Here is a 26,637-nt window from a genome sequence, read left to right on the forward strand (position 1 = left end):
GGAAGCGAAAGCTGGGCGAGAACAAAGGCAAACGAAGAGAGACTACGGGTTTGAGAAAGAAAAATCGTAAGAAAAATCTTTGGGCCTGTGCTTTGTAACAAGGAAGAAGAAGAATTTCTGTTGGAGTGAATGCACAGAGAGTGATAAACTCCAACAGATGCAGGAAAAAGAAGATCTAATGTAACAAGAAAGAAGAAGAATTTCTGTTGGAGTGAAGGCACAGAGGGTGGTAAACTCCAACAGATGTAGGAAATATACTACTTTGCAGTAGTACTACAGTGGTATGGAAAGATGCAAAGACAAAGAGTATAGAATTGCTATACAAATGCAGATGAAAAATTATGAATAGATAGATGTAACTTGAATGGCTAGCTAAATATGCAAAAGAATGGCCACTTGACACTCAAGGAAGGATTCGGCCAATTTGCACGCCTATTTTTTTGCCAGACAAAGGAACTAAAGGACTAAAGGACTAAAGGAAATGACAATAATGGCTAGAAAAGGAGCTATTAAGATAATGTTCAGAAAATAGATAGAGTAAATATAATAATATAATGAAAATAGACTAAATTTTTGGGCGCCAGAAGAAGGTTAACTAGGTTAACACTCTTCCAGGTATTCTACGCTGCTATAGAGTATATTAAATTTGTAGTACAAGTATATTAAATGTATAAATATAAAGGAGTAATAAGAAAAAATATTCACAATAAATGTATAATTATTAAATATAACTACTAGATTTTCACAATCTCCGAGTTAAAACAAGTGACTAGTATGTGACTCTAACATGACAAGAAATGATAGATACTAGTGAAAGTCATTTACAGAATTACCGTACAAATATACTCTAAGAATAATCTTAATGAGGTTAGAAAATCAAAAAGGGGTACCTCTAATATAGAAAGTACAACTCACCTAGGTTAGTAGAACCTTCACCAAATAATAATTGTACGTTTATTACACGTACACCTTATATACTGATGTGATCTTGATTATTGATATGAGATAATATTCTTATATGTTACTTAATTTAATCAATGTATTAATACTAATCTGATTAATTAACCAGATCACATATCAATATGTTTTCAATCTCAGGGCGAATTATAAATTAATTACTTACTTCCGTGGCTTCTAAATATTTCTTAATGGTTCCTAATCGGGATAGAAAAGAAAAGAGTAAAAAAAATACACATATGGGTTACAATTATAATCAAAATATTTTTTATCTTATTTAAAAGGCAATCAATGCTTAATATTTGCTATTTCTTATTATTCTTAAACATAACATTTACAAATGGGAATCTTATTTCCTTTTGGTTTTCAATTGAAAGTTTTTATTAACATTTAACTATTAGGAGTTATTAGGAACAACTCTATTTAAGTTTGATGAAGCTTTTCTGATATTATTGATTATGTTATTCAATTTTTTTATGTGGAATTTAATACGAAAACCCATACATTCATGTCCAAACAAATGAGACTGACCTTTTCCTGGTGAACTGAAAATGTCCTCACACAAGACCCTTTCCTGCTATCCTTCGCTGCGATCAAACCTCGTCCTGGCTTCCAGTGATGTTCTCCTTTGAAAAACTAGCTCGAATAGCTCTCGTTCCTGCTTTTGTCGTGATGCTGTGTTCTACCTTTTTCGAAACTGCTATCAGCTACCGGGACACTCTGGGCTCAAGGAGGTTCTTTTACTCTCGACCTGGCCTACTTCTCGTTCCACGATAGATACTCCACACTCACGGAACTACACCGGCTTTCTCACTCCTCGAACACTACCGTCTACTACTCGAATTCACTTCTCGACAGCTCAAAACATTCTGCCCTCACTTTGTCATCCATTCCCCTACTTTCTAAATATCCCTTCCAGATTCACAAATCAATCTTCCACCACCAACTCTCATTCGTAATATTCCTCAAAACCAATTTTTAATCTTTCTAAATATGCTTAATGGATTTCAAAAGAAAATATTTAATTCCCATTCTAAAATACTTTCTAACTATTTACAAATTTTAATGACCTATTCTCTCTTTCAAATGAGTCTTATTTAGCATAGGCTAATGATCGAAACCTTCCGCGAAAAACGATAATGAACTATCATCTATTTCACTGAGTTTTATTTAGCATAGGCTAATGATCGACCTTCCGAGAAGAACGATAATGGTACGCGTCATTCACTTTGTTTATCTAAGCACATTGTTCCGAGTTTCGTACGCTTATTCTAATCACTTCTTAAAATTACATATAACAATTTGTTGTATACAGGTTGTTTTAAATTTATATGCCCGTGGTTGAGGAAATTGAAAATATTTTATATTAAATTGAATTTTGTTTATAATTATCAAAATTTAATTTTCATATCAAATAGAAATATAACAAATCCCCGCCTTGTATTCGATAAAATTTATCTGCATTTTTAAATAAATTTTCTCGAGGCAAAACCAACCCCCTGTATATTTCCTTACTTTAATCTACGTCTTATATCCTAACTTACTATCTACTTCATGTAATTCTGTCTTTTATTCGTGATATTTGTATACATCGTGAATATTATAAATTCCCCGGATCTTTTCCGAGTTCCTGTGCCTCAACTCATAACTATTTATCCCATTTTCATTATTCACGATGTACGGGCCTTCGAAAACAGGCATCAACTTTGCGCAAATGCCCCCAGGAAGATTTGATACTCGTAATGCCCTCACGAGTACTTTTTCACCCTTTTGGAAAGTCACTGGTCTTCTTTTTCTATTTTGTTCCTGTCTTTGGATATATTTTTCGTTGCTTCGCCGTAATCTTCTCTGTACGGTTTCAATCACCTGTTGATATTCTTTTGGCTCTTGGTCTTCCCATGGCCTTATCGGCAATACACCCTTCATGATGTATTCTGGGGTCTCTTTTGTTACTGTGCTCGGAATTGTATTTAGATACCTTTCTATTTCCGCCATTTTCCTGTCCCAGTGGCGATGTTGACCATCTGTTGCAATGCGAAGAAATTTCGTCACTTCCTGTATGAATCGTTCCGAAGGATTACTCTGTGGATGCCTGATGCTGACAAAATTTGTCTCTATTCCTCGTTCTCGAAGTTGTCCCTTGAAACGATTATTTCGGAAATACGTTGCATTGTCCAGTAGGATCTTTTTTGGTGTTCCTACTATGGCTATAAAATTGTCGATTTTTCTTAATATTTACTCCCCCTTTGTGGTGCGGCAACTATATAATTTTACGTATTTTGAAAACACATCCACCATTACCAGAATATGTTTGTTCCTTTTAGTGGTCATAATTAGATCGCTTAACATATCTATTGCTACAATGTCTAGTTTGTTTCGGGCTTCAATATTTTTGGCAACATTTTCGTTTTTGAAATTCCGACTCTTATATTTTTGACATACATCGCACTTCTGGGTAATTTCCTTTGCAATGCGGTAATCCTGTCGGCTGATGTAATTTTCCCTAAAAACGAGCCAAACTTTTCTGCTACCGATATGCCCATTGTCCTCATGTAATTTCTTTATTATCTTTTCGGCCAATGTCTGTGTCACTAAATATAGTTCCTTTCCGTCTATTCTCTTAAAATATATGTCATTTTCTACTTCCGCTCTTCTTTTCTCTCTTTCCTCTAGGTCTTCTTGGTTTGTCCTTATCTCATTTAACGAATATATCCCTTCTTCTTGTATTAATCTATTTAGTCCCACCTGTAGAGTAATTGTTTCCTTTTTTCCCGTGTCCTCATCCCGTGTTAGAGCGTCGGCTATTATGTTGTCTTTTCCTTTTATATATCGGAACTCAAAATCATACTCCTGTAATAATAGAATACCTCTATGTATTCTATTATTTACTAATCTATTCTTCATGATATGTACTAAAGCTGCATGGTCTGTTTCGATTGTGAATTTTGCTCCCAATAAGTAAAACCTCAATTTGTTTACGCAATATAGTACACTGGCAAACTCCAATTCTGTAACACTATATTTTCTCTCATGTGTTTTAGTCACTCGCGATATAAAACATATCGGCACTTCTTGGTCGTTTTGTATTTGAGACAGAACTCCTGCAAATTTTTGTATGGACGCATCAGTTCGGAGTATAAAAGGTAAATTGTAAATGGGGTGGTGTATTTTCGTTCCTTTTGCGAATTCTCGTTTTAATGTTTCGAGAGCTTCCTCCTGTTCTTCTTTCCAATTCCATTTTATTCCTTTTTTAAGCAACTTTATCAGAGGGATTTCCTTTTGGCTCAAATCGGGAATCAGTTTTTTAAAATAATTAATCGTGCCAAGAAAACCTCTCAATGTTTTCAAATTCGTTGGTCTTGGGTATTCATCTATGAGCTTGACTCTGTCTTCGGATAATCTTACTGTTTTGGTGTCCAATTGAAAACCCAAATAAATGACTTCTTTTTGAAAAAATTGACATTTTTCAATGTTTAATTTCAATCCCGCTGTGTCCAATTCTTCCAGAATTATTTCTATGTGTTTCAGATGACTCTGAGTATCTTGTGAAAAAATTAATAAATCATCGATATAATGAACTATGAAGTCTTCGTGGCGATTCAAAATGGTATGTAGAGCTCGGACGAGTGCAGCACAAGCACTCTGCAATCCAAACGGCACTACCTTAAACCGGTAGACAATACCATCAATAGAAAAAGCGGTGTAGTTTCTACACTTTTCAGCTAACGGTATCAACCAAAAACTGTGTTTTAAGTCAATTTTCGAAAATATGTGTGACCCGGTGATTCTTCCAAAAATGGCCTCGATGTTTATAGGTGATTCATATTGTGATACAGTGTGCTGGTTGATATTCCTGGCATATAAACATAATCTCAATTCTCCACTGCTTTTCTTTACTATCACAATCGGGTTAACATACGGTGAATCACATCTTTCGATGATTTGATCTTCCAACATTTTATTTATTTCTTCTTTCACCTCTTGTCGATACTTGTATGGAATCGGGTAAGTCTTTGATCGAAAATTTCCCAAGTTTTTCACCTCAAATGAATGTTCGTATTTTTTAGCCACTCTGTTTTCCTCATTGATCAAATTTTCGTAGTTTCTTAACATCAACCGCAATTCTTTTTCTTTCCCTTCTCCACATATCAATTTTCTGTCTTTTTTCTCAGATTCTTCACACATGTTTACCGTGCATTCTGCATCCTCGTTTGCATATACCTCCTCTTCAAATACCACTGTTTCAATCATATTCTTTTCACTTTCATTTTTTAGCTTTATTTCTTCTTCTCCTGAGCCCGTCTCTTCTTTTGAGGAATCCCAGGTTTCCTTTGTTTCTGATACTCTCAAATTTTCTTCTTCTGGGCTCAACTCTTCTTTTGAGGAGCCACAGGTTTCATTTTCTTTTATCTTTTTCTGACCTTTTCTCCTTTTTCTTCTTTGTCCTTGCTTCGCTGCCAAATTCATTTCCACTGTTTGTTCTTTACCTGATTCGTCCGTATTTTGTTTCTCATGTTCCTTGTCCTGTTCTTTTTCTTTTTCTTCTGTTAGTTTCATCGTATTATTTTTAAAATCTATCACTACATGTTTTTCTGCCATTTCGTCCACTCCTACTATCATGTCATGTGACATGTTTGGCATTATTACACATTGTAGTGCATACATATTCTTGCCCAGTCGTACCATTACTCGTATGCCTTCATTTATAGTTGCCAATGTCCCTTTGTTTGCGCCCACTAAATTTACCCTAGGTATTTTATAAATTAAATTTGTTAAGTTAACTTCTTCTATTAGTTTTCTGTTGACCAATGTTATTTCAGATCCAGTGTCTATCATAATTTTAATTGGTTTCTCGTTGATAAATCCATGCACAAATTTTAAATTAACTCCATTTTTCTTTTCGTTGTTTCCTGCCAATTTAATAAACTCCTTGGGGTGACAAAAGATTCCTGTTTGATTTTTGGTTTTTAGTGAGCGCCGTCGTGAAAAGACGCCGGTTGCTCATCGTTGTTTATATTTTCGTCATAATGTCTCTCTCCGTCATATCCATCTGTCTGGGTATTATTTACTTCTCTTCTATTTTCTCTTGGTCTGTCGGATCTGTTTCGGTTTTCTCGATATCCCTGTTCATTTTGTCTACCATTATTTCTGTTTTCTTGATTTGAGCGTGTGGTGTTTCTATTCTGGTATTGTCGATTTCTGTCCTCATTCCATTGCCTATTTCTTTGTTCATAATTTCCTCTTCCGTTGTCTCTATTTTCGTTTTCCCTTCTGGGATTAAAATCTCGTCTTGTATAGTCCCTCCTATTTTGATTTCTATCTCTGTAATCTTGTGTTTCTCGGGACCTGTAATCTTCTCGCGACCTTCTTGATTTTCTTTCTCTTAGACGTGATTCTCTTATTTGTAGGAATTGGCATAAACTATCTATGTCTTTGTAATTTTGCAATGTGATATGGTCTTCCAGCGTTTCCTCGAAATGTCTTGCAATCAGTTCGACTAATTGTTCCGATGAGTAATTATATTGTAAATGTTTTGCATTATTGTAAATTTGCAAAGCATATGTCCTTTCTGATACACCCATCCTATCATTGTATTTCCCATTTTGCAATTCCTTGTTAATTTCCAATTGTTGGACCTTTCCCCAGAAATAATTCAAAAATTTTTGTTCAAATTGTTGCCAATTGCCGAATTCTTCTTCTTTACTATCGAACCATAGGCTTGCTTCATATTTGAGATGGTTTCTGATAGTTTCTTTTGCTGTATCGAAATTTCCGGTGTGTTGTATTTTCTTTTTCAGGCTATTAATGAACGGCACTGGGTGTAATCTTCTTACATCCCCGCCAAACCTTATCTTCACGTCATCTGTGCTATGTATAACCATTTATCTTCTTTCTCCGACATTTTGTTGCGTATTGATTTCCGCAATCTTTCTTTCCACTTCTTCTATGTCTGCTTGAATAGCGTTTTGCAACTTGTTTTCCAAACTTTCCATTTCTTTTTTCTGGCAATTCGTTAACTCCTTCATTTTATTTTGAATTTCCATTTCTTGTTCTTTCATGTGGTCCTTCATTCTCATTTCTTGTTTTTGCATGTGATCTTTAATTTTCATTTCATACTTTTCTATGCGTTCCTCTATTTTCTTATTGTTCTCTTCTATCGCTTGTTTTGTTTCCAGTTGATTGTCATCCATTTTTTTCTCCACTTTATCCATTTTCTGATCCAATTTTTGTTGTGTTTCATCCATTTTTCGATCCACTTTTCGTTGATTGTCATCCAGTTTTTGGCATCAGTTGTAATAGTTTATCTATTCCTGATAATTCTTGCTGTTCTGATGCCATGATTGTCGTGTCTAAAATATCTTCTTGGTCTGAATGTTCTTTTTGTTTTTTGTTGTCCTTGCTTTGGCTTCTTGTCACAGACATTTGTTTTCAAGAAGTATTATCCCCGCCAAATATGAAATTTTACTAGTATGTTACCAAGACGACTTTTTTTTTTACCCAAATATTATAAATTGTCAATAAATATATCAAATGTAAATATCGTAAAAATAAAATACTAAATCAGTTATGTAAAATTTGTACCTAAAGAGATCTAAAATTTTATGTTATCAAATGTAAGTATCTCACTTGTTACCACACGCATATAAATTTTCAAATACCGGCTTTACTCTTTCTATCCTTCAAATTTGCCACTAGAAATACTTTACAATGCTTTCCACGTTGGACGACAGTTGATGTGATCTTGATTATTGATATGAGATAATATCCTTATATGTTACTTAATTTAATCAATGTATTAATACTAATCTAATTAATTAACCAGATCACATATCAATATGTTTTCAATCTCAGGGCGAATTATAAATTAATTACTTACTTCCGTGGCTTCTAAATATTTCTTAATGGTTCCTAATCGGGATAGAAAAGAAAAGAGTAAAAAAAATACACATATGGGTTACAATTATAATCAAAATATTTTTTATTTTATTTAAAAGGCAATCAATGCTTAATATTTGCTATTTCTTATTATTCTTAAACATAACATTTACAAATGGGAATCTTATTTCCTTTTGGTTTTCAATTGAAAGTTTTTATTAACATTTAACTATTAGGAGTTATTAGGAACAACTCTATTTAAGTTTGATGAAGCTTTTCTGATATTATTGATTATGTTATTCAATTTTTTTATGTGGAATTTAATACGAAAACCCATACATTCATGTCCAAACAAATGAGACTGACCTTTTCCTGGTGAACTGAAAATGTCCTCACACAAGACCCTTTCCTGCTATCCTTGGCTGCGATCAAACCTCGTCCTGGCTTCCAGTGATGTTCTCCTTTGAAAAACTAGCTCGAATAGCTCTCGTTCCTGCTTTTGTCGTGATGCTGTGTTCTACCTTTTTCGAAACTGCTATCAGCTACCGGGACACTCTGGGCTCAAGGAGGTTCTTTTACTCTCGACCTGGCCTACTTCTCGTTCCACGATAGATACTCCACACTCACGGAACTACACCGGCTTTCTCACTCCTCGAAGACTACCGTCTACTACTCGACTTCACTTCTCGACAGCTCAAAACATTCTGCCCTCACTTTGTCATCCATTCCCCTACTTTCTATATATCCCTTCCAGATTCACAAATCAATCTTCCACCACCAACTCTCATTCGTAATATTCCTCAAAACCAATTTTTAATCTTTCTAAATATGCTTAATGGATTTCAAAAGAAAATATTTAATTCCCATTCTAAAATACTTTCTAACTATTTACAAATTTTAATGACCTATTCTCTCTTTCAAATGAGTCTTATTTAGCATAGGCTAATGATCGAAACCTTCCGCGAAAAACGATAATGAACTATCATCTATTTCACTGAGTTTTATTTAGCATAGGCTAATGATCGACCTTCCGAGAAGAACGATAATGGTACGCGTCATTCACTTTGTTTATCTAAGCACATTGTTCCGAGTTTCGTACGCTTATTCTAATCACTTCTTAAAATTACATATAACAATTTGTTGTATACAGGTTGTTTTAAATTTATATGCCCGTGGTTGAGAAAATTGAAAATATTTTATATTAAATTGAATTTTGTTTATAATTATCAAAATTTAATTTTCATATCAAATAGAAATATGACAATACGTACACCTATATACTACCTGATACTATAAATACAATACAAAAATAACTCAATGTGAGTTGGGCAGGCACAAGCCTTTACCTCATAAATAAACCTACGGTTGGATACGACAGATCCTTTCTCTAACTCGTGGTTTATAATACTTATGTAAGAAGTGAAACCGAACTCTATTCTGAAGGAATAGAGCCCAGAGGTTAATTTGAATTTAATAAATTAAAGTTAAATAAAGTGAATAATTGAAATTTTTACTAATATTTGAAGTTAATTTGAAGAATTTAATTTAAAAATATACTAAAATAATGAAATAAGTTTAAATAGTTATAATAAAAGGGAAACAAGCATAAGAATAATAAAATTAAGAGTACTGACAACTATTGTAGGGGAAAATATCTGAGCTCAGAGATTTTTACCTGGGAGATTACGTAGTTTTGGGGAACGCTATCAATTAAATATTATGTTGTTCTAAAATACAATGAAAATATGAACGAGGAAAAAATTTGTGTGCGATTAAATTATAAAAATTGTATAGGAATACTAAACGTCCTGAATATCACTGGAGATATAGGAGATAACGTCCTGCTGTCAGGCTGGAGATATAGGAAACCAGGTGAAAAAAAAACCAGCTGGAGGTACAGAAGAAAAAAAAACTGGAGATATCCAGGCTTGTCTCCTGGTGACTGTCTCTCTGGAAGTGGTCGATCCTTGATGGTGTTAGGGTTTCTTTAAGATTTCATAGTAGTGGCACAGTGGCACAGATAAACACAGTATGGTGTTACTACCAATCTACCAATGTCAAAAAAAAAAAGAAGCAAGAGAAACGAGGAGGTGTTTTTATCCCTATGGGAATAAGAAGAAATAGGTCATTAAGTCCAAAAACTTGAATGACTAGACAGCTCGACTCTTTATCAAGTTGTTATCAGATGACCTTGGTCAAATAACACATGTAATTTTCAATTTGAATACAAGATATAATTACTGGAAAGTAATATTTTATTATAATATATACACAAGTATACAGGCACTTTATATAAGGATGAAATAATATGACTATGCAATGGATACTTATTTGATTATCTTTCAAAAGATAGGAGATCTGAAGACATGAAAGGAATATAAAAAAATTGGGTTTAATGAGCTCTATTTTTCCAACTAAAAGCAAAAAGAATATACAATTTTCTCTAGATGCGTTTGATCACACCATGAAAATAACCTACATACAGTCTAATCAACAAATTAATTAAGAAAGTTCAATATGAAATTTGTTTTACAAAATGGCCGAATAATAATTTAACAAGAATATTTATATTACCGGGATCAATATCTAGTAGATCGACACCAAACTTCTTCACCCTTGTTCTGTGTATCCTATAATGCTGGATGATGTAAATGTAATATTTTTTATTCTAATTTTGAACTTGCAATTGTGGGTAAAAATATGATGGGAGGGATTCGTTGATCCCGCCACGTTTGACCTACTTCCAAAGACACAATGACCACTCTCGACAGCCAGCAACAATCCGTCCAATGATTACTCCCCTCTATCATTAACTCGCTGTCAAAGCAAGAACCCAATGTTGCCACACTTAATTGTGACGTCAGCAAGCATTTAAAAATTATATGATTGTTTTACATATTTTAATTAACATTGAAAGGAAATGATTCTAAAATTAATTAAATCATATTTTCCTATCAATAATTGATTCAATAAGGGGCGGAACGTCACAGCTTGATGAAGCAGTAGGACAAAATAGGATAAAAACCGGATATTCACAAAAAACCGTCCGAAAACCTGTAATTTTTAAATGAAAATGGCCAATTTTCAATTACGCATAACTCAAAAATATTGAGTTCTCAAAAAAAGTATAGATCAATTTTTACTTAAAAATAGGTTCTCTAGCCACTTTCATGCTTATTTTGACCAACAACTTTTCCACCCCCTTGAAGGGGTGGGAATTGCCCCAAGATAAAAGCTCCATAGTATATGGGGTAGATTTTGTTTCTTGAGCTATTCCCTACTTACTGTGAAAATATCAAGTACATCGATATAGTAGGATGGAATTCGGAGCCAAATACTCTCATTGACTGCCCTATAATAATGCTCTGCTATGATCGCGTGAGAGAGGACACACACAAGGTTCTAGCAAAATTTCTATTTTCTGTAACTTTTCGAGTTTTTGAGTTACAGCAAAGAGTTTTATATCATTACAAAGGTAATTTAGCATTCTTTCAAAATTTGTAAAAACATACAGGACGTATCTAAAGGGATTAAGATTTTTTTTCACTTCCGGTTCAACCGGAAACCATATTGTGGGTAAAATTTATTGTTATAATAGACAATAAAGTACTATATATGTCTGCTAAATTTCAAATTTTAGTTTCCATTACAGAGGAAGTTACGGGCACTCGAATATTTTTTTATAAAAAATCATAACTCCCCCCTATGAGGAGTTAAGAAATCTGACTCTCTCTCTCTCTCTCGTTCCATCCCTCCTTGTGGAGTATTGGGCGCTTATGCGTTTCTTGGCCAAAAGTGTAAGATTGCTGTCTGGCTGGGACAGCGCATCTTCTTTTGTTTTTATTCTCTGGATAAATTGTGAACTAATTCCCTCCACTCTCTTCTATCTTTTGCTCTCTTTTTGACTTCGCCCCATCTTAGTCCAATTTTTTCGTGTTCTCTCGTTGTTGTTCTTTTCCAGCTGTTGTCTGGTCTGCCCCTCTTTCTTTTTCCCTCTGGTTTGTATTCAAGTGCTTGTCTTGCTATGCTGCTTTGGTCTTTCCTTAAAGTGTGGCCGATCCATTTCCATTTTTTTTCCTTGACTGTAGTAGATACGTTAGTTTGCTTTGTCCTTTCCCATAGTTCTGTATTAGTTATTTTATTTGGCCAGCATATTTTTAGGATTTTTCTTAGAGATTTGTTTACAAATGTTTGTAGTTTTTTAGTTGTATTTTCGTCCTGTTTCCATGTTTCTGCTCCATAGAGCAGTATACTTTTAATGCAACTGTTAAAGATTTAATTTTTGTTGTTTCCGATATTTCGTTTGTTTGCCAAATTTTATTTAAAGCGTTGAATGCGTGTTGCGCCTTTGTTATTCTCGTCTGTATATCCTTTTTACACCCCCCGCTCCTTTCCATGACAGATCCCAGATATGTGAACTTGTCTACCTCTTCTACTTCTTTACCGTTTATCATTATTTTATTATTTGGATGGTTATTATTTTTTAGAAGTTTAGTTTTTTCTGTGTTTATTCGAAGTCCGATCGTGTCGGAGTACTGTGCCAATTTGTCAATTTTTGCTTGCATATGATTTCGGTGTTCAGTTATAAGGCAGATGTCATCTGCAAATTCGAGATCTTCTAGCTGTTTGAAAAGGTTCCACCTGATGCCTGTTCGATCGTCGATTACTTTCCTCATTACCCAATCTATCATAATAAGAAATAGGGTAGGGGATAGTACACAACCCTGTTTGACTCCACTTTCTATGGATATCTCTTCTGTTACTTCACCTGAATGTTCTAGTTTGGCTTTGTATCCTTCGTAGAAGAGTTTAATAAAGTTTATGATTTTTTGTGGTATCCCATATAATCTAAGGATTTTCCACATCTGTGCCCTATTTACACGGTCAAAGGCCTTCTCGAAGTCGATAAAACTCACATCTATATCTTTATTCCATTCATTTGTTTGTTCCAAGATAATTCTAAGGGTGCAAATGTGATCAATAGTGGAATGGTTGGAACGGAAGCCTGCTTGGTTGTTTCTCAGTTTTTTATCTAGTTCCGGCTTCAATCTTTCCAAAATGATTTTGGTCAGCACTTTGGATGTGGCACTTAGTAGTGTTATTGCACGCCAATTGTTGCATTTGCTCAGGTCTCCTTTTTTGGGTATTTTTATAATCAATCCCTCTTTCCACTCCTTTGGCAATTCTTCGTCCGTCCATATTTTATTCAAAAGTGTATGTAGCATCTCTACTGACTGCTCGGTGTCTGCTTTTATTATGTCAATGGGTATATTGTCGATTCCTGCGGCTTTGCCATTTTTTAGTAGTTTTAGAGTGTTTCCAATTTCTTCCATTGTAATTTCTCCAATATTCACTTCTAGCTCTGGTGATTCTACTTCATCTTCTATGATTTGAGTTATTTCATGCTTAGCATATATCTCTTCGAAGTATTCCTTCCATCTTTGTATTATTTCTTTCTCATTTTTTATTCTATTTCCTTGTTTATCCTTTACTTCTCGTATATTTCGTTGTGCTTTTCCTGTTAAGTTTCGTATGATTGTATATTGTGTTCGTAAGTCGTTTTCTTTCGCTGCTTCTTCTGATATATTTAGCATCTCATTTATATAGTTTCTTTTATCTTTTCTGGCTTGTTTTTTTACTTCTGCGTTTTTTGCCTTGTATTTCCTTTCAAGTGCCCTCTCTTCTTCCGATCCTTCCTTTTGTAGAATTTCTTCTTTGATCTTTTTTCTTTCTTCTATCAGTAGTAGAGTGTCTTTGGTAATCCATTTTTTATTTTGTCTTCTTTTTAATCCGATTGTTTCTTTTGCTGTATTCATCATCACTTCTTTAAAATATTTCCATGTTTCTTCGACTGACTCTCCAGTTTGTTGTGATACTGTTCGGTTAATTGCCAGTTTCTCACTAAATTTATTTCTTATACATTCTTGTTTTAGGGCATCAACGTTGTACTTGTTCCTTCTGCTGATTTTTTGGTTTTTATCTCTGGCTAATTTCATTTTTAGTCTCGCTTTGATTAGCATGTGGTCTGATCCCACATCAGCACCTCTTAAGCTCCTGACATCTTGCAGCCAGCTTCTCCATTTATATTCAATTATTATGTGGTCTATTTGATTCTTGTATCTCCCTCCCGGTGATTTCCATGTTTCCTTATGTATCCGCTTATGTTTAAAGATGCTTCCGCCTATTAAAAGTTCATTTTGCTCACAAAATTCGATTAATCGATTTCCATTGTCGCTTCTCTCTCCGATTCCCTCCTTTCCCATCACATGTTCATGTCCTTTATTATCATTTCCTATTTTTGCATTAAAGTCTCCGATTACTATTTTTATATCTCTTCTATATTTATTATTAATCTTATTAAACGTTGTTTGTAGTTGCTCGTAAAATTCTTCCTTCTCATTTTCGTCGTTTTTATTTGTGGGAGCATATACATTTATTACTATTATGTTATAATATCTTGCCTTCAGTCTCGCCCAAATAATCCTTTCTGACACTGGTTCCCACTCTACTAGAGCCTTTCTCCCCTTTTGGGCTAGCAGTATTGCCACTCCCTTTTCGTGTTTGTCATTTACATCCGTATTCCCAGAATATATCATTAGCTGTTGGTCACCTACTCGGGTTGATCCACTACCATTCCATCTTGTTTCGCTTAGTCCGACAATGTCTAATTTGTACTTATCAATCTCTTGGCTTACCTGCTCCAATTTGCCGGTTTCGTGTAGGGTTCTTACATTCCATGCACCTATAAATATGTTCTCTCTTATGTCTATTTCATGTTTATCTTTCGTTTTTGCTCTATTTCTATTTTCGTCCTTGCTCAATTCCTTTTTCTGTGCCTTGTCTGTCGTGATTTGTGCTTTTGTTTGTGTATTTTCATCTTCTGTTAGTTTTTTGGATTTCCCTGGTCTTCTTCTAGCTGGTTGCTGTATTGATTCCATTTGTGTGTTTTTCCATCTATTATTAATTTATTATATTTTATTGTAACACTTTTACCCTTATTAATTTCTTCATTTGCGACTTGTCTTATTTTTTTCTGTGTTTGTAGTTCTTCTTTTGTTATGTCATTATTTATATATACTTTATTGCCTTTTATGTGTTTTAGTTTAGCTTTATTTTGCATGATCTTTTCTTTTTCAAACTTGTTCTGTAGTTTGACCAAACATGTTTTTTCTCCCAGTTTGATAACTTCTTCGATTTGAACATTGATATTCATTTCTTTTTCCATGAAGTTTCCTACAGTTTGTTTCAGTGCATTTCTATCGATTGTATCTATTGGCAAGCCTTGTATTACAACATTATTTACTTTCCTTTCCTTTTCTAGTCTTTGTACACGTATTTTCATATAGTTTAGTTCTTTTTTCATTTCTTCCTTCTCCTTGTGTTTAGTTTGGTTTTCTTGTTTAACTTTCTCCAATTCTGTTTTCAGGTCGTTTAATTCCTCCCAGTACTTTCTCTGTTCATTCTTTATCTCTTTTACTTCCGTTGTTAAATTTTTTGTTTCTGTGGTTAAGTCATGCATCATTTTAATAATTTGATCGAGCTTATTATCTTCGTTACGGGTTTTGTTAGGCGATCTAGACACTTTTTTACTTTTTTGGAACAATTCTTCCTCTTCTTCTCTGTTCCTCTTTCTATGGTCTTCTGATGTGTCGTCGTCCGAATCCACTTTGTATCTATCCATTATTTTTACCGGTGTTAACAAATTCGAAGCCATTTTTTGTGGCGCAGCGTGCATGTATTACTCACTCCCGTTACTTAATAGTCCAATCGGTGTTTTGTCACTGTTCGGTTTGCGAAAAAGTGCCGAGCCCGCCTCAAAAGCGCGGAGGCTCTTCACCTTATCAAACCTAAATAGTTACTGTTATTTATAGTTCGTTAATTTGCATACGATATTTTTGTTCTTTCCCAATAAATATAAGAAATTGTACACATACAGATTTTTTTCACTTACTTATATTCACTCCCGTTACTTAATAGTCCAATCGTTATTTTGTAACAGTTTGGTTTGCGAAAAAGTGGCGAGCCCGCCTCGATGGCTCAAAATCAAGTCACCTTATCAGAACTAATTAGTTTCTGGTTTTTATAGTTCTTTAATTTGCAAGCGATATTTTTGTTCTATTCAATAAATGTAAATATAAGAAATTGTACTTACAAATTATTCTGCTTGTTTTCTTGACTCACTTTCTGCACAATTTCACTTTGTCAGTTTATGGTTTCTTTGGCGCTTTAAAAGCTTTTTAATTCATAGGCGTAACCAGGGGGGGGTTTTGGGGGTTGTAACCCCCCCCCCATTGGGATGTGCTTTGAGCTCTATACGCTTAACACCATAGCCCTCCGAGACCTTCCAGTAGTTGTAACCCCCCCCTTTCAGGTAGTTGTAACCCCCCCCTTAGGATCATCCTGGTTACGCCTATGTTTTAATTATAGCCGTAATAATCACAAAACTTGATAAAAGTTACGAGCACTCATAAACACGTCTTACCAATTCAATTAGAGATGGGATTCAAGAAATCTGACTAATGTTATTCAATTTACAGACAGGATATCAAAAATATGTCAAAAAATAAACAAATTCCTTAGAGCCATTTTTGAGAAAATCTAGTTCAAAGTTATGTCAAATTTGGCTCCTTAAATATAGGCAACCCACAACTTTTTCTGAAAAACGATAATATTCTTGTTATAGCCCCATCTTTAGGTTATAAAAATATTTTTTTAAATTAAATTTATCTTAAACAAGTTTTTAGATTGGTAGGGAAATGTGTCGGATGGGCGGTCAGCCATGCTGGCCGCCATTTTGGATTTGGAAATTTCATATTCCGTATTTCTATTTACCTATCGATGAGCTAACTTTAAGTTAAATTTCATTCGTTTCGGTCAAAATTTGCAAAAATGGGCCCCAAATAACCCCCCTATTTCGGCCCCCCCTTGAGAGTGTTTTTTTAAAAGCTTAGTTTCTCGACAAAATTCTCTTAAACTTACTCATACCGAGTTTCATCGAAATCGGTCCAGTAGTTTTTGCTGGGCGGTGGCGACATACGTACGTTTGTACATACGTACGTAAATACTCCCGACATGTTTTTTTATTTGCTTTTTAGACTCAGGGGACTCAAAACGTCGAAAAATAGTGAAATCTGAAAAAATTTTTTTTGTACGATCCTATAACTTTATCTATTATACTCATACTATGTATGTAGTACGATAAAGTAAAAAACAAAATTTTCAATCTAATAGCACATAAAACAACATCCAAAAATGTTATTTAACATCCTACTGGACTAAAAACAATGGGAACTTTCTCTGATAACACTTCCGAGGCTTCTACAATTTGCAAGCCATAACGGATGCTGAGACTAAAGAAGATGAGGGAATTATACAATTTAAAATTCACGCCCATCTGCTCAGCGTGGTAAAGTTCCAATGAGAATGGTTCCCTTCGTACTCCAATCGGAATAAACATGTAAATCAAAACGAATATCCATTTTCAATTTCGTTGCAACACGAAACTATAGCCGCATTATTATTCCAGTTCAATCAGAGAGTGCAGCAAGTACCTCTACCGGTTTCGAAACTTATCAGTCTCTCATCTGATTGAATTGGAATAATGATGCGGCTGTAGTTTCGTATTGCAACGAAATTGAAAATGGACATTCATTTTTGATTTGCATGTTTACTCCGATTGGAGTACGAAGGGAACCATTCTCGTTGGAACTTTACAGCTCTGAGCAGATGGGACGTGAATTATAAATTGTAAAATTTCCTCATCATCCTTAGTCTCAGCATCCGTTATGGCTTGCAAATTGTAGAAGCCTCGGAGGTGTTACCAGAGAAGGTTCCCATTGTTTTCATTCTGGTAGTATGTAGAATAGCATTTTTGGACGTTGTTTTATGTGCTATTAGATTGAAAAGTTAGTTTTTTGATAGCAGTTGCCGCTAGGGCATCCCTGCAATTTCGTTCGTTGCAATCCGTTACTGCACGCCGGGGTTTGTCCTAGTTGGGTCGAAGAGAGCAGCATATGTGCCTCCTGATGAGAGACTAATAAGTTTCGAAACCGGTAGAGGTGCTTGCTGCACTCTCTGATTGAACTGGAATAATGATGCGGCTGTAGTTTCGTGTTGCAACGAAATTGAAAATGGATATTCATTTTTGAAATTTATTGTCTTTCACTCTGACAAACGGATCATAATTTACTGCATATACTTTTATAATTGTTAATTTATATCCCCGAATTGTTAGGTTTATTTTTATCAGTCTCTCAGTGATGACTTCAGTTCAAATTATTATTACTGGAAATATCACCCAAAATACAGATATTATGTAGTAATGTTTTTTACTAAATCATCTTTTTATTTTACTGTTTACTCTGTGGTTGGTTCTTATTCGCAATCCGCTTTACCTGTAAATCATTACTCATTTCTTTATCTCAGACAAACAATTAGATTTAGTACAATTTCGTTAATAATTAACATAAATGTCAATTCGTCGAAACCAATTTTGATAAAATCAGCAATAATCGTTAATAAAGACATCAAATAACGACATATTTCTCGTAACTATCACCTCCACAATCTCCCATAATGACAACCATTTTGTCTTCAAAGGCCATTTTGTTTTGATGCTCGATTGTTATGATTGCAGTCGTCGAGTGGGTTAATGAAGATGAAAACTCGACATAAAAGTTAATAGGGTGTGATATTGGCTTTTATCCTTGGAAAGTAGACACGTTAGAGGTGACAAAAGTAATAACAATAATTTGCTTGTTTTCAGTGCTTCATCGATTTTACATTGTAATAATTTTATAGGTCGTTTGGGTTTAAAATATGGTTGAGATTATATCAACAGATCTACTAATTGGTTTTTCTATCCTTATACTATAATAAGTGCGTTCGCGGGTGCCTGTCGGCGACTAGTCGGCTACAAATTAGCAGCAAACGCATGCGCACTTTAAAATGATATAAATAATATCGTTAGTAGATACATAATATACAAGGTATATTTACCTAGTATAATTTAATAATTAGTTATTAATATTAATGAAAAGTAAATATACCGTGTATATTTATCTATTAACGGTATTACTTATATTAAGTGAGGTTAGAAATTGTCGGCGACAATTTGCCACTGTACCCGCGAACGCAACTAAATAATTATGATTTCACTACATGTATCATTATGATACATGTAGTTTTTATCTTGGGGCAATTCCCACCCCTTCAAGGGGGTGGAAAAGTTGTTGGTCAAAATAAGCATGAAAGTGGCTAGAGAACCTATTTTTAAGTAAAAATTGACCTACACTTTTTTTGAGAACTCAATACTTTTTGAGTTATGCGTAATTGAAAATTGGCCATTTTCATTTAAAAATGACAGGTTTTCGGACGGTTTTTTGTGAATATCCGGTTTTTATCCTATTTTGTCCTACTGCTTCATCAAGCTGTGACGTTCCGCCCCTTATTGAATCAATTATTGATAGGAAAATATGATTTAATTAATTTTAGAATCATTTCTTTCAATGTTAATTAAAATATGTAAAACAATCATATAATTCTTAAATGCTTGCTGACGTCACAATTAAGTGTGGCAACATTGGGTTCTTGCTTTGACAGCGAGTTAATGATAGAGGGGAGTAATCATTGGACGGATTGTTGCTGGCTGTCGAGAGTGGTCATTGTGTCTTTGGAAGTAGGTCAAACGTGGCGGGATCAACGAATCCCTCCCATCATATTTTTACCTACAATTCCAAGTTCAAAATTAGAATAAAAAAAATTACATTTACATCATCCAGCATTATAGGATACACAGAACAAGGGTGAAGAAGTTTGGTGCCGATCTACTAGATATTGATCCCGGTAATATAAATATTCTTGTTAAATTATTATTCGGCCATTTTGTAAAACAAACTTCATATTGAATTTTCTTAATTAATTTGTTGATTAGACTGTATGTAGGTTATTTTCATGGTGTGATCAAACGCATCTAGAGAAAATTGTATATTCTTTTTGCTTTTAGTTGGAAAAATAGAGCTCATTAAACCCAATTTTTTTATATTCCTTTCATGTCTTCAGATCTCCTATCTTTTGAAAAATAATCGAATAAGTATCCATTGCATAGTCATATTATTTCATCCTTATATAAAATGCCTGTATACCTGTGTATATATTATAATAAAATATTATTTTACAGTAATTATATCTTGTATTCAAATTGAAAATTACATGTGTTATTTGACCAAGGTCATCTGATAACAACTTGATAAAGAGTCAAGCTGTCTAATCATTCAAGTTTTTGGACTTAATGACCTATTTCTTCTTATTCCCATAGGGATAAAAACACCTCCTCGTTTCTCTTGCTTCTTTTTTTTTGACATTGGTAGATTGGTAGTAACACCATACTGTGTTTATCTGTGCCACTGTGCCACTACTATGAAATCTTAAAGAAACCCTAACACCATCAAGGATCGACCACTTCCAGAGAGACAGTCACCAGGAGACAAGCCTGGATATCTCCAGTTTTTTTTTCTTCTGTACCTCCAGCTGGTTTTTTCTTTCACCTGGTTTCCTATATCTCCAGCCTGACAGCAGCAAGGAGTTAGCACCCCTTGTGCTTACTACACCTATGTCAACTTAGGGAATACACAGCAAGGAACACTTCTCGAAGATTGTGTAAAAGGGGTTTGTTTGGGGACATTTGATGCGCTATTATTAAAGACAGACTGTTTTTTTTGTGATATTCAGGACGTTTAGTATTCCTATACAATTTTTATAATTTAATCGCACACAAATTTTTTCCTCGTTCATATTTTCATTGAATTTTAGAACAACATAATATTTAATTGATAGCGTTCCCCAAAACTACGTAATCTCCCAGGTAAAAATCTCTGAGCTCAGATATTTTCCCCTACAATAGTTGTCAGTACTCTTAATTTTATTATTCTTATGCTTGTTTCCCTTTTATTATAACTATTTAAACTTATTTCATTATTTTAATATATTTTTAAATTAAATTCTTCAAATTAACTTCAAATATTAGTAAAAATTTCAATTATTCACTTTATTTAACTTTAATTTATTAAATTCAAATTAACCTCTGGGCTCTATTCCTTCAGAATAGAGTTCGGTTTCACTTCTTACATAAGTATTATAAACCACGAGTTAGAGAAAGGATCTGTCGTATCCAACCGTAGGTTTATTTATGAGGTAAAGGCTTGTGCCTGCCCAACTCACATTGAGTTATTTTTGTATTGTATTTATAGTATCAGGTAGTATATAGGTGTACGTATATAAGGTGTACGTGTAATAAACGTACAATTATTATTTGGTGAAGGTTCTACTAACCTAGGTGAGTTGTACTTTCTATATTAGAGGTACCCCTTTTTGATTTTCTAACCTCATTAAGATTATTCTTAGAGTATATTTGTACGGTAATTCTGTAAATGACTTTCACTAGTATCTATCATTTCTTGTCATGTTAGAGTCACATACTAGTCACTTGTTTTAACTCGGAGATTGTGAAAATCTAGTAGTTATATTTAATAAATATACATTTATTGTGAATATTTTTTCTTATTACTCCTTTATATTTATACATTTAATATACTTGTACTACAAATTTAATATACTCTATAGCAGCGTAGAATACCTGGAAGAGTGTTAACCTAGTTAACCTTCTTCTGGCGCCCAAAAATTTAGTCTATTTTCATTATATTATTATATTTACTCTATCTATTTTCTGAACATTATCTTAATAGCTCCTTTTCTAGCCATTATTGTCATTTCCTTTAGTCCTTTAGTCCTTTAGTTCCTTTGTCTGGCAAAAAAATAGGCGTGCAAATTGGCCGAATCCTTCCTTGAGTGTCAAGTGGCCATTCTCTTGCATATTTAGCTAGCCATTCAAGTTACATCTATCTATTCATAATTTTTCATCTGCATTTGTATAGCAATTCTATACTCTTTGTCTTTGCATCTTTCCATACCACTGTAGTACTACTGCAAAGTAGTATATTTCCTACATCTGTTGGAGTTTACCACTCTCTGTGCTTTCACTCCAACAGAAATTCTTCTTCTTTCTTGTTACATTAGATCTTCTTTTTCCTGCATCTGTTGGAGTTTATCACTCTCTGTACATTCACTCCAACAGAAATTCTTCTTCTTCCTTGTTACAAAGCACAGGCCCAAAGACTTTTCTTACGATTTTTCTTTCTCAAACCCGTAGTCTCTCTTCGTTTGCCTTTGTTCTCGCCCAGCTTTCGCTTCCTTGCATTACTACGGCTCGTATGATTGATTCGAATACTTGTATATTTGTACGTCTTGTTAGTTGTTTCGATTTTATGAGGTTTTGAAGGGCATAAAGACATCTGTTACCGCCTTGTATCCTATTTTTCATTCCTTGTGATCCTTTGTTGTCTTCAGTTATTGTTGTTTCAAGATACTTAAATTCTGTAACACCGCCAAAATTTAACCTTCTGCAACCAACATAGGTTTTCTGAACATTAAAGCTAACATCCGTCTCAGAGACCGACATAAAAAAAATGTTTGAATTGACACACTTTCAAGTGTAGGGTTTTGTTTACTCCTTAAAGTAGTGAAATTAAACAAGATGGATACTTCTTTTTAATTTATTAAGCCTCTTAAACATAAGCAAAATACCAAAGAAAATAAAAACATTTTTTTTTTAATTTAGCTGATGCATTGACACCTAATGGCCATTGGCATGGTAGGTACGGTGTATTTTTGCAGTTAGGTACCGAGTGTCATGTGTAGTGTGTGTGTGTGTTGAGTAAGTGTCTTGTTACTTTGCAAAGTCGACGTCATTGTCTTTGCAAAGAGACGCTAATTGTATCCGAACGTCTGCGGTCCCTCCGGTGAGTACCGATCCCACAAGGACAAAAACTATTTTCATTTATTAATTTTATTATAATCGAAAAATTTCTGACCCTGGTGAGATTCGAACTCACGACCATTCGGACGTTTCGATCCAAAGATTGGCGCTCTTACCACTGAGTCACAGAGGGGGTTATAAAAACAAATATACAACATCTCATTTGTGAAAAACAGGCTCAATTTTTCCACTGCCGTATTTTTGTACCTATCTTCACCTTTTACTTCCAGCAATTGGGTTACTAAATTATCAGCAATTGTTCGCATGTTGTTTCGTTAATATAAATATTTTTCATCGAATATGTCACGTCCAACATCGGTTTCTGAGAAAAATTTTTATATAAAATTGCCGATAATTGCATAATCACTACTTGACACTAAAGACTCAAACTTCTACACTAAAAACAGGCACCTGAATCAGGCAGCTACTGATGGCGGAGGAAGATACATAACGAACAATTTGGATATAATCGTAAAAACTCTAAGTGGTCCGTCTCACAGACCCAATGTTAGTCACGGAAGGTTAAGTCATCGATAGTGATGTTCTGACTGATTCTGTCTCTACTTTGATTATTGCGGCTCATACGCATATATTTCGTTTTATTTTCATTTATTAAGTGCCCCATCTTCCCTGCTCCTTCTCGAACGTGAAGAAAGTCTCTTTCATCCTTAATCTAGTGTTTCTTATTAAATAGTTTGGTCCTTCTTGATGAAATACTGTATACAGTTTCTCGATTCTTACACTTCTAATTATGTGATCCAGAGCTAATTTCAAGAGTTGTGGTGAAAGTGTATATCCCTGTTTTAGACCATTGTTTATTTCGAACGTCTCCAAGTTTTGTTTTCCAACTCTAACCTTACATCGTAACCGTTCCATACACATCAATATTAAACGGACTAGTTTTTTGGGGCAGCCAAATTCCTGCATCGCTGTTCACAGTCTAGCCCTTCATACTCTATCAAATGCTTATTTGAAATCTATGAATATATATAGGACACCTATAGGACAGGTATAAAACAACCCAATATATTCATAGTTGAATTGAATGAGGACACTGAATGATAATGGTATCAGACTAATAGCTCTATACAGGGTGGTTCATCTTATCCTCCTCGGTCTCTGTACGGAAAACCACTTGATATTTTAAAAAAATTCTTCACAGAAATATACAGGGCTTTTAATACTACAACCTAAAAATAATGTGAATTATACAGGGTGTTCCAAAAACGAGTGGTATATCAAAGTTATATTTTTTCTTATAGAATGCCCTATATCTGATGACATTATTGAATTGACCTTAAAAAATAAGCTATACTTTCATAAGGGTTCCCTATACCTAAATACAGGGTGTTTTGTTTTATTTCAATTTTTATAAAAATGTAAGGTTTTAGAGAAAAATAAATATCTACGAATCTAAGAAGCAGTAACAGATTCTTTCTTGGATCTTAATAGCAGACTATTGAGCATACTTAGACAGATGCTTATTGCAACAAAATTTCTTACAGGGTGGTCAAAATATGAGATTGTTCTATTAACAAATTCAAGCTGTAATAACTTACTTATTTTAAATGGAACACCCTGTATCTTACCACTCTATCGCGTAGAAAATTTACTTAGCTTTCAATTTGTACTAGGGTTTCCCATACCTATCTTTTTACAGGGTGGTTAAAATATTAGATTTTTCTATTAACAAATTCATGCTGTAATAACTTACTTATTTTAAATAGAACACCCTGTATCTTACTAGTCTATCGAGTAGAAAATTTACTTAGGTTTCAATTCTTATTAGGGTTTCATATACCTAACTCCCTTCATTTTTTAAATATTTAAAGATTTCCTAATTTGTAAGCTTTAAAAATTAGAATTACAAAAGTACCTATGTCGTGGTTATGTACAACACATCACCAATACCGGCAATACACTTAAATATCTTAGTCAAGATAGTGTCATTAATAAAATTCACATTTTTATGATTTAATCACACCGAGTGTTCTTATTTTAAATGACATACTCGATATTCTATTCTTTATAATGGAAGATATTTAAAATCTCTTCAATTCCATGTTAACATTCTCAAGACACATGTTATTCTGTAAATATAAATTCCCATGTTATTCTGTAAATACCCATTTTTACATATTTTTGTACAATAGGCTCGTTTTCGTCAAAGTAGCCATTGCATTTAATTGTTTGTAATTGCGATTTAAAGATTCCAAGAAAAAGTGGCGTTCTTAAATTTACTTAATAACCGTTGGGTTAAGATATGGAAAATACTTATACTGAATGAAATATAATTTAAATATCTTCCAGAATACGGCACCTAATATAGGGTATGCAGTTTAAAATAAACATTATTCAATTTCACATGTAGGCCAAAATCAACTAAAATAATACAGCACTCTGTGTGATTACATGATAACAATGAAAATTTTATTAATGACAGTATCTTGTCTAAGTATCTTGCTGGTGTTGGTGATGTGTTGTACATAAACACGACATAGGTACTTATGTAATTCTAATTTTTAAAGCTTACAAATTAGGAAATCTTTAAATATTTAAAAAATGAAGGGAGATAGGTATAGGAAACCTTAATAAGAATTGAAAGCCAAGTAAATTTTCTACTCGACACTAGTAAGATATAGGGTGTTCCATTTAAAATAAGTAAGTTATGACAGCTTGAATTTGTTAATAGAACAATCTCATATTTTGACCACCCTGTAAGAAATTTTGCTGCAATAAGCATCTCTTTAAGTATGCTAAATAGTCTATTATTATTATCCAACAAAGAATTTGTTACTGCTTCTTAGATTCGTAGATATTAATTTTTTTCTAAAACCTTACATTTTTATAAAAATCGAAATAAATCAAAACACCCTGTATTTAGGTATAGGGAACCCTTATGAAAGTATAGCTTATTTTTTAAGGTCAATTCAATAATGTCATCAGATATAGGGCATTCCATAAGAAAAAACAAAACTTTGATATACCACTCTTTTTTGGAACACCCTGTATAATTCACATTATTTTTAGGTTGTAGTATTAAAGTCCCTGTATATTTCTGTGAAGAAATTTTTTTCAAATATCAAGTGGTTTTCCGTACAGAGACCGAGGCGAATAAGATGAACCACCCTGTATAAACAAAACGAAATGAAAATTGATCCTTAAAACACCGGGATATACACAGTAGTATAGGTGGACACCGCATATAGGCTATTGATTATGTATTTTAGAAAGGAACCACAACGTTAACGGGGTTTTATTGTTTCATATAGTCAATGAACATCTAAATATGAAAAAACCGTGGAGTGATACCATTTAAAGGGTTGCGTTTTTGAGAAAGGGGAGAATTAGACCCTAGGCACATGGGTGAATTAGGGTGAGTTCTGTGCACTTTTGATACAAACCCGTTTACAGGAAAATTGTTCCAGGTTAAATTTACTATAGATACATCACATGTTAAAGTCAAAAATGTTTTTTTCACAAAAATATATTCAAAAGAAAAGCAAGAAAAAACACGAAAGATAGCATATTTGTTTTTTGCCCCATAACTTTTTTCCACGGGAATATAGGTATATGCATTGCTTTCCAGAAAAAAACTACCATCCTCCCTTTTTAAAATGACGTTTAATAGAAGTCCTTATGTTTTACAGTTTTCAAAATATGATTTTTCCAATTTCGCCACTCACAGCGATTTTGGTCCATTTTCCTTGTTACTTCTCAAACATTGTTCTGAAACTTTTTCTACGTAGTTTTAGGTAAATACAATGTTATATTTATTAGGAAGAAAAGTAAATTGCCTTTAAAATGGTCTATTGTAGAAGGCTCTACAACTATTTTTAAGCAAAATATGGTTATTCAAAGTTTTATACTTTTAATGATTTTTGATATAATATTTTACGATTAGTTTTAATTTTCTCATTATAACTTTTTTT

The 26,637-nt window shown here is 33.7% G+C and overlaps 1 protein-coding gene across 1 annotated transcript in view; it reads right to left on the reverse strand.

Moving 5' to 3' along the window:
- LOC126885542 (uncharacterized) overlaps nt 1-15,355 on the reverse strand; it is a 56,456-nt gene extending 41,101 nt beyond the window's left edge. Inside the window, exon 1 of the mRNA XM_050652127.1 lies at nt 14,827-15,355. Coding sequence (XP_050508084.1) covers nt 14,827-15,355 — 529 coding nt within the window. The remainder of the gene's footprint in view (nt 1-14,826) is intronic.
- Nucleotides 15,356-26,637: the final 11,282 nt, after the last annotated feature.

The sequence above is a fragment of the Diabrotica virgifera genome, chromosome 5 (genome assembly GCF_917563875.1).
Source record: "Diabrotica virgifera virgifera chromosome 5, PGI_DIABVI_V3a".
NCBI classification, from domain to species: domain Eukaryota; kingdom Metazoa; phylum Arthropoda; class Insecta; order Coleoptera; family Chrysomelidae; genus Diabrotica; species Diabrotica virgifera.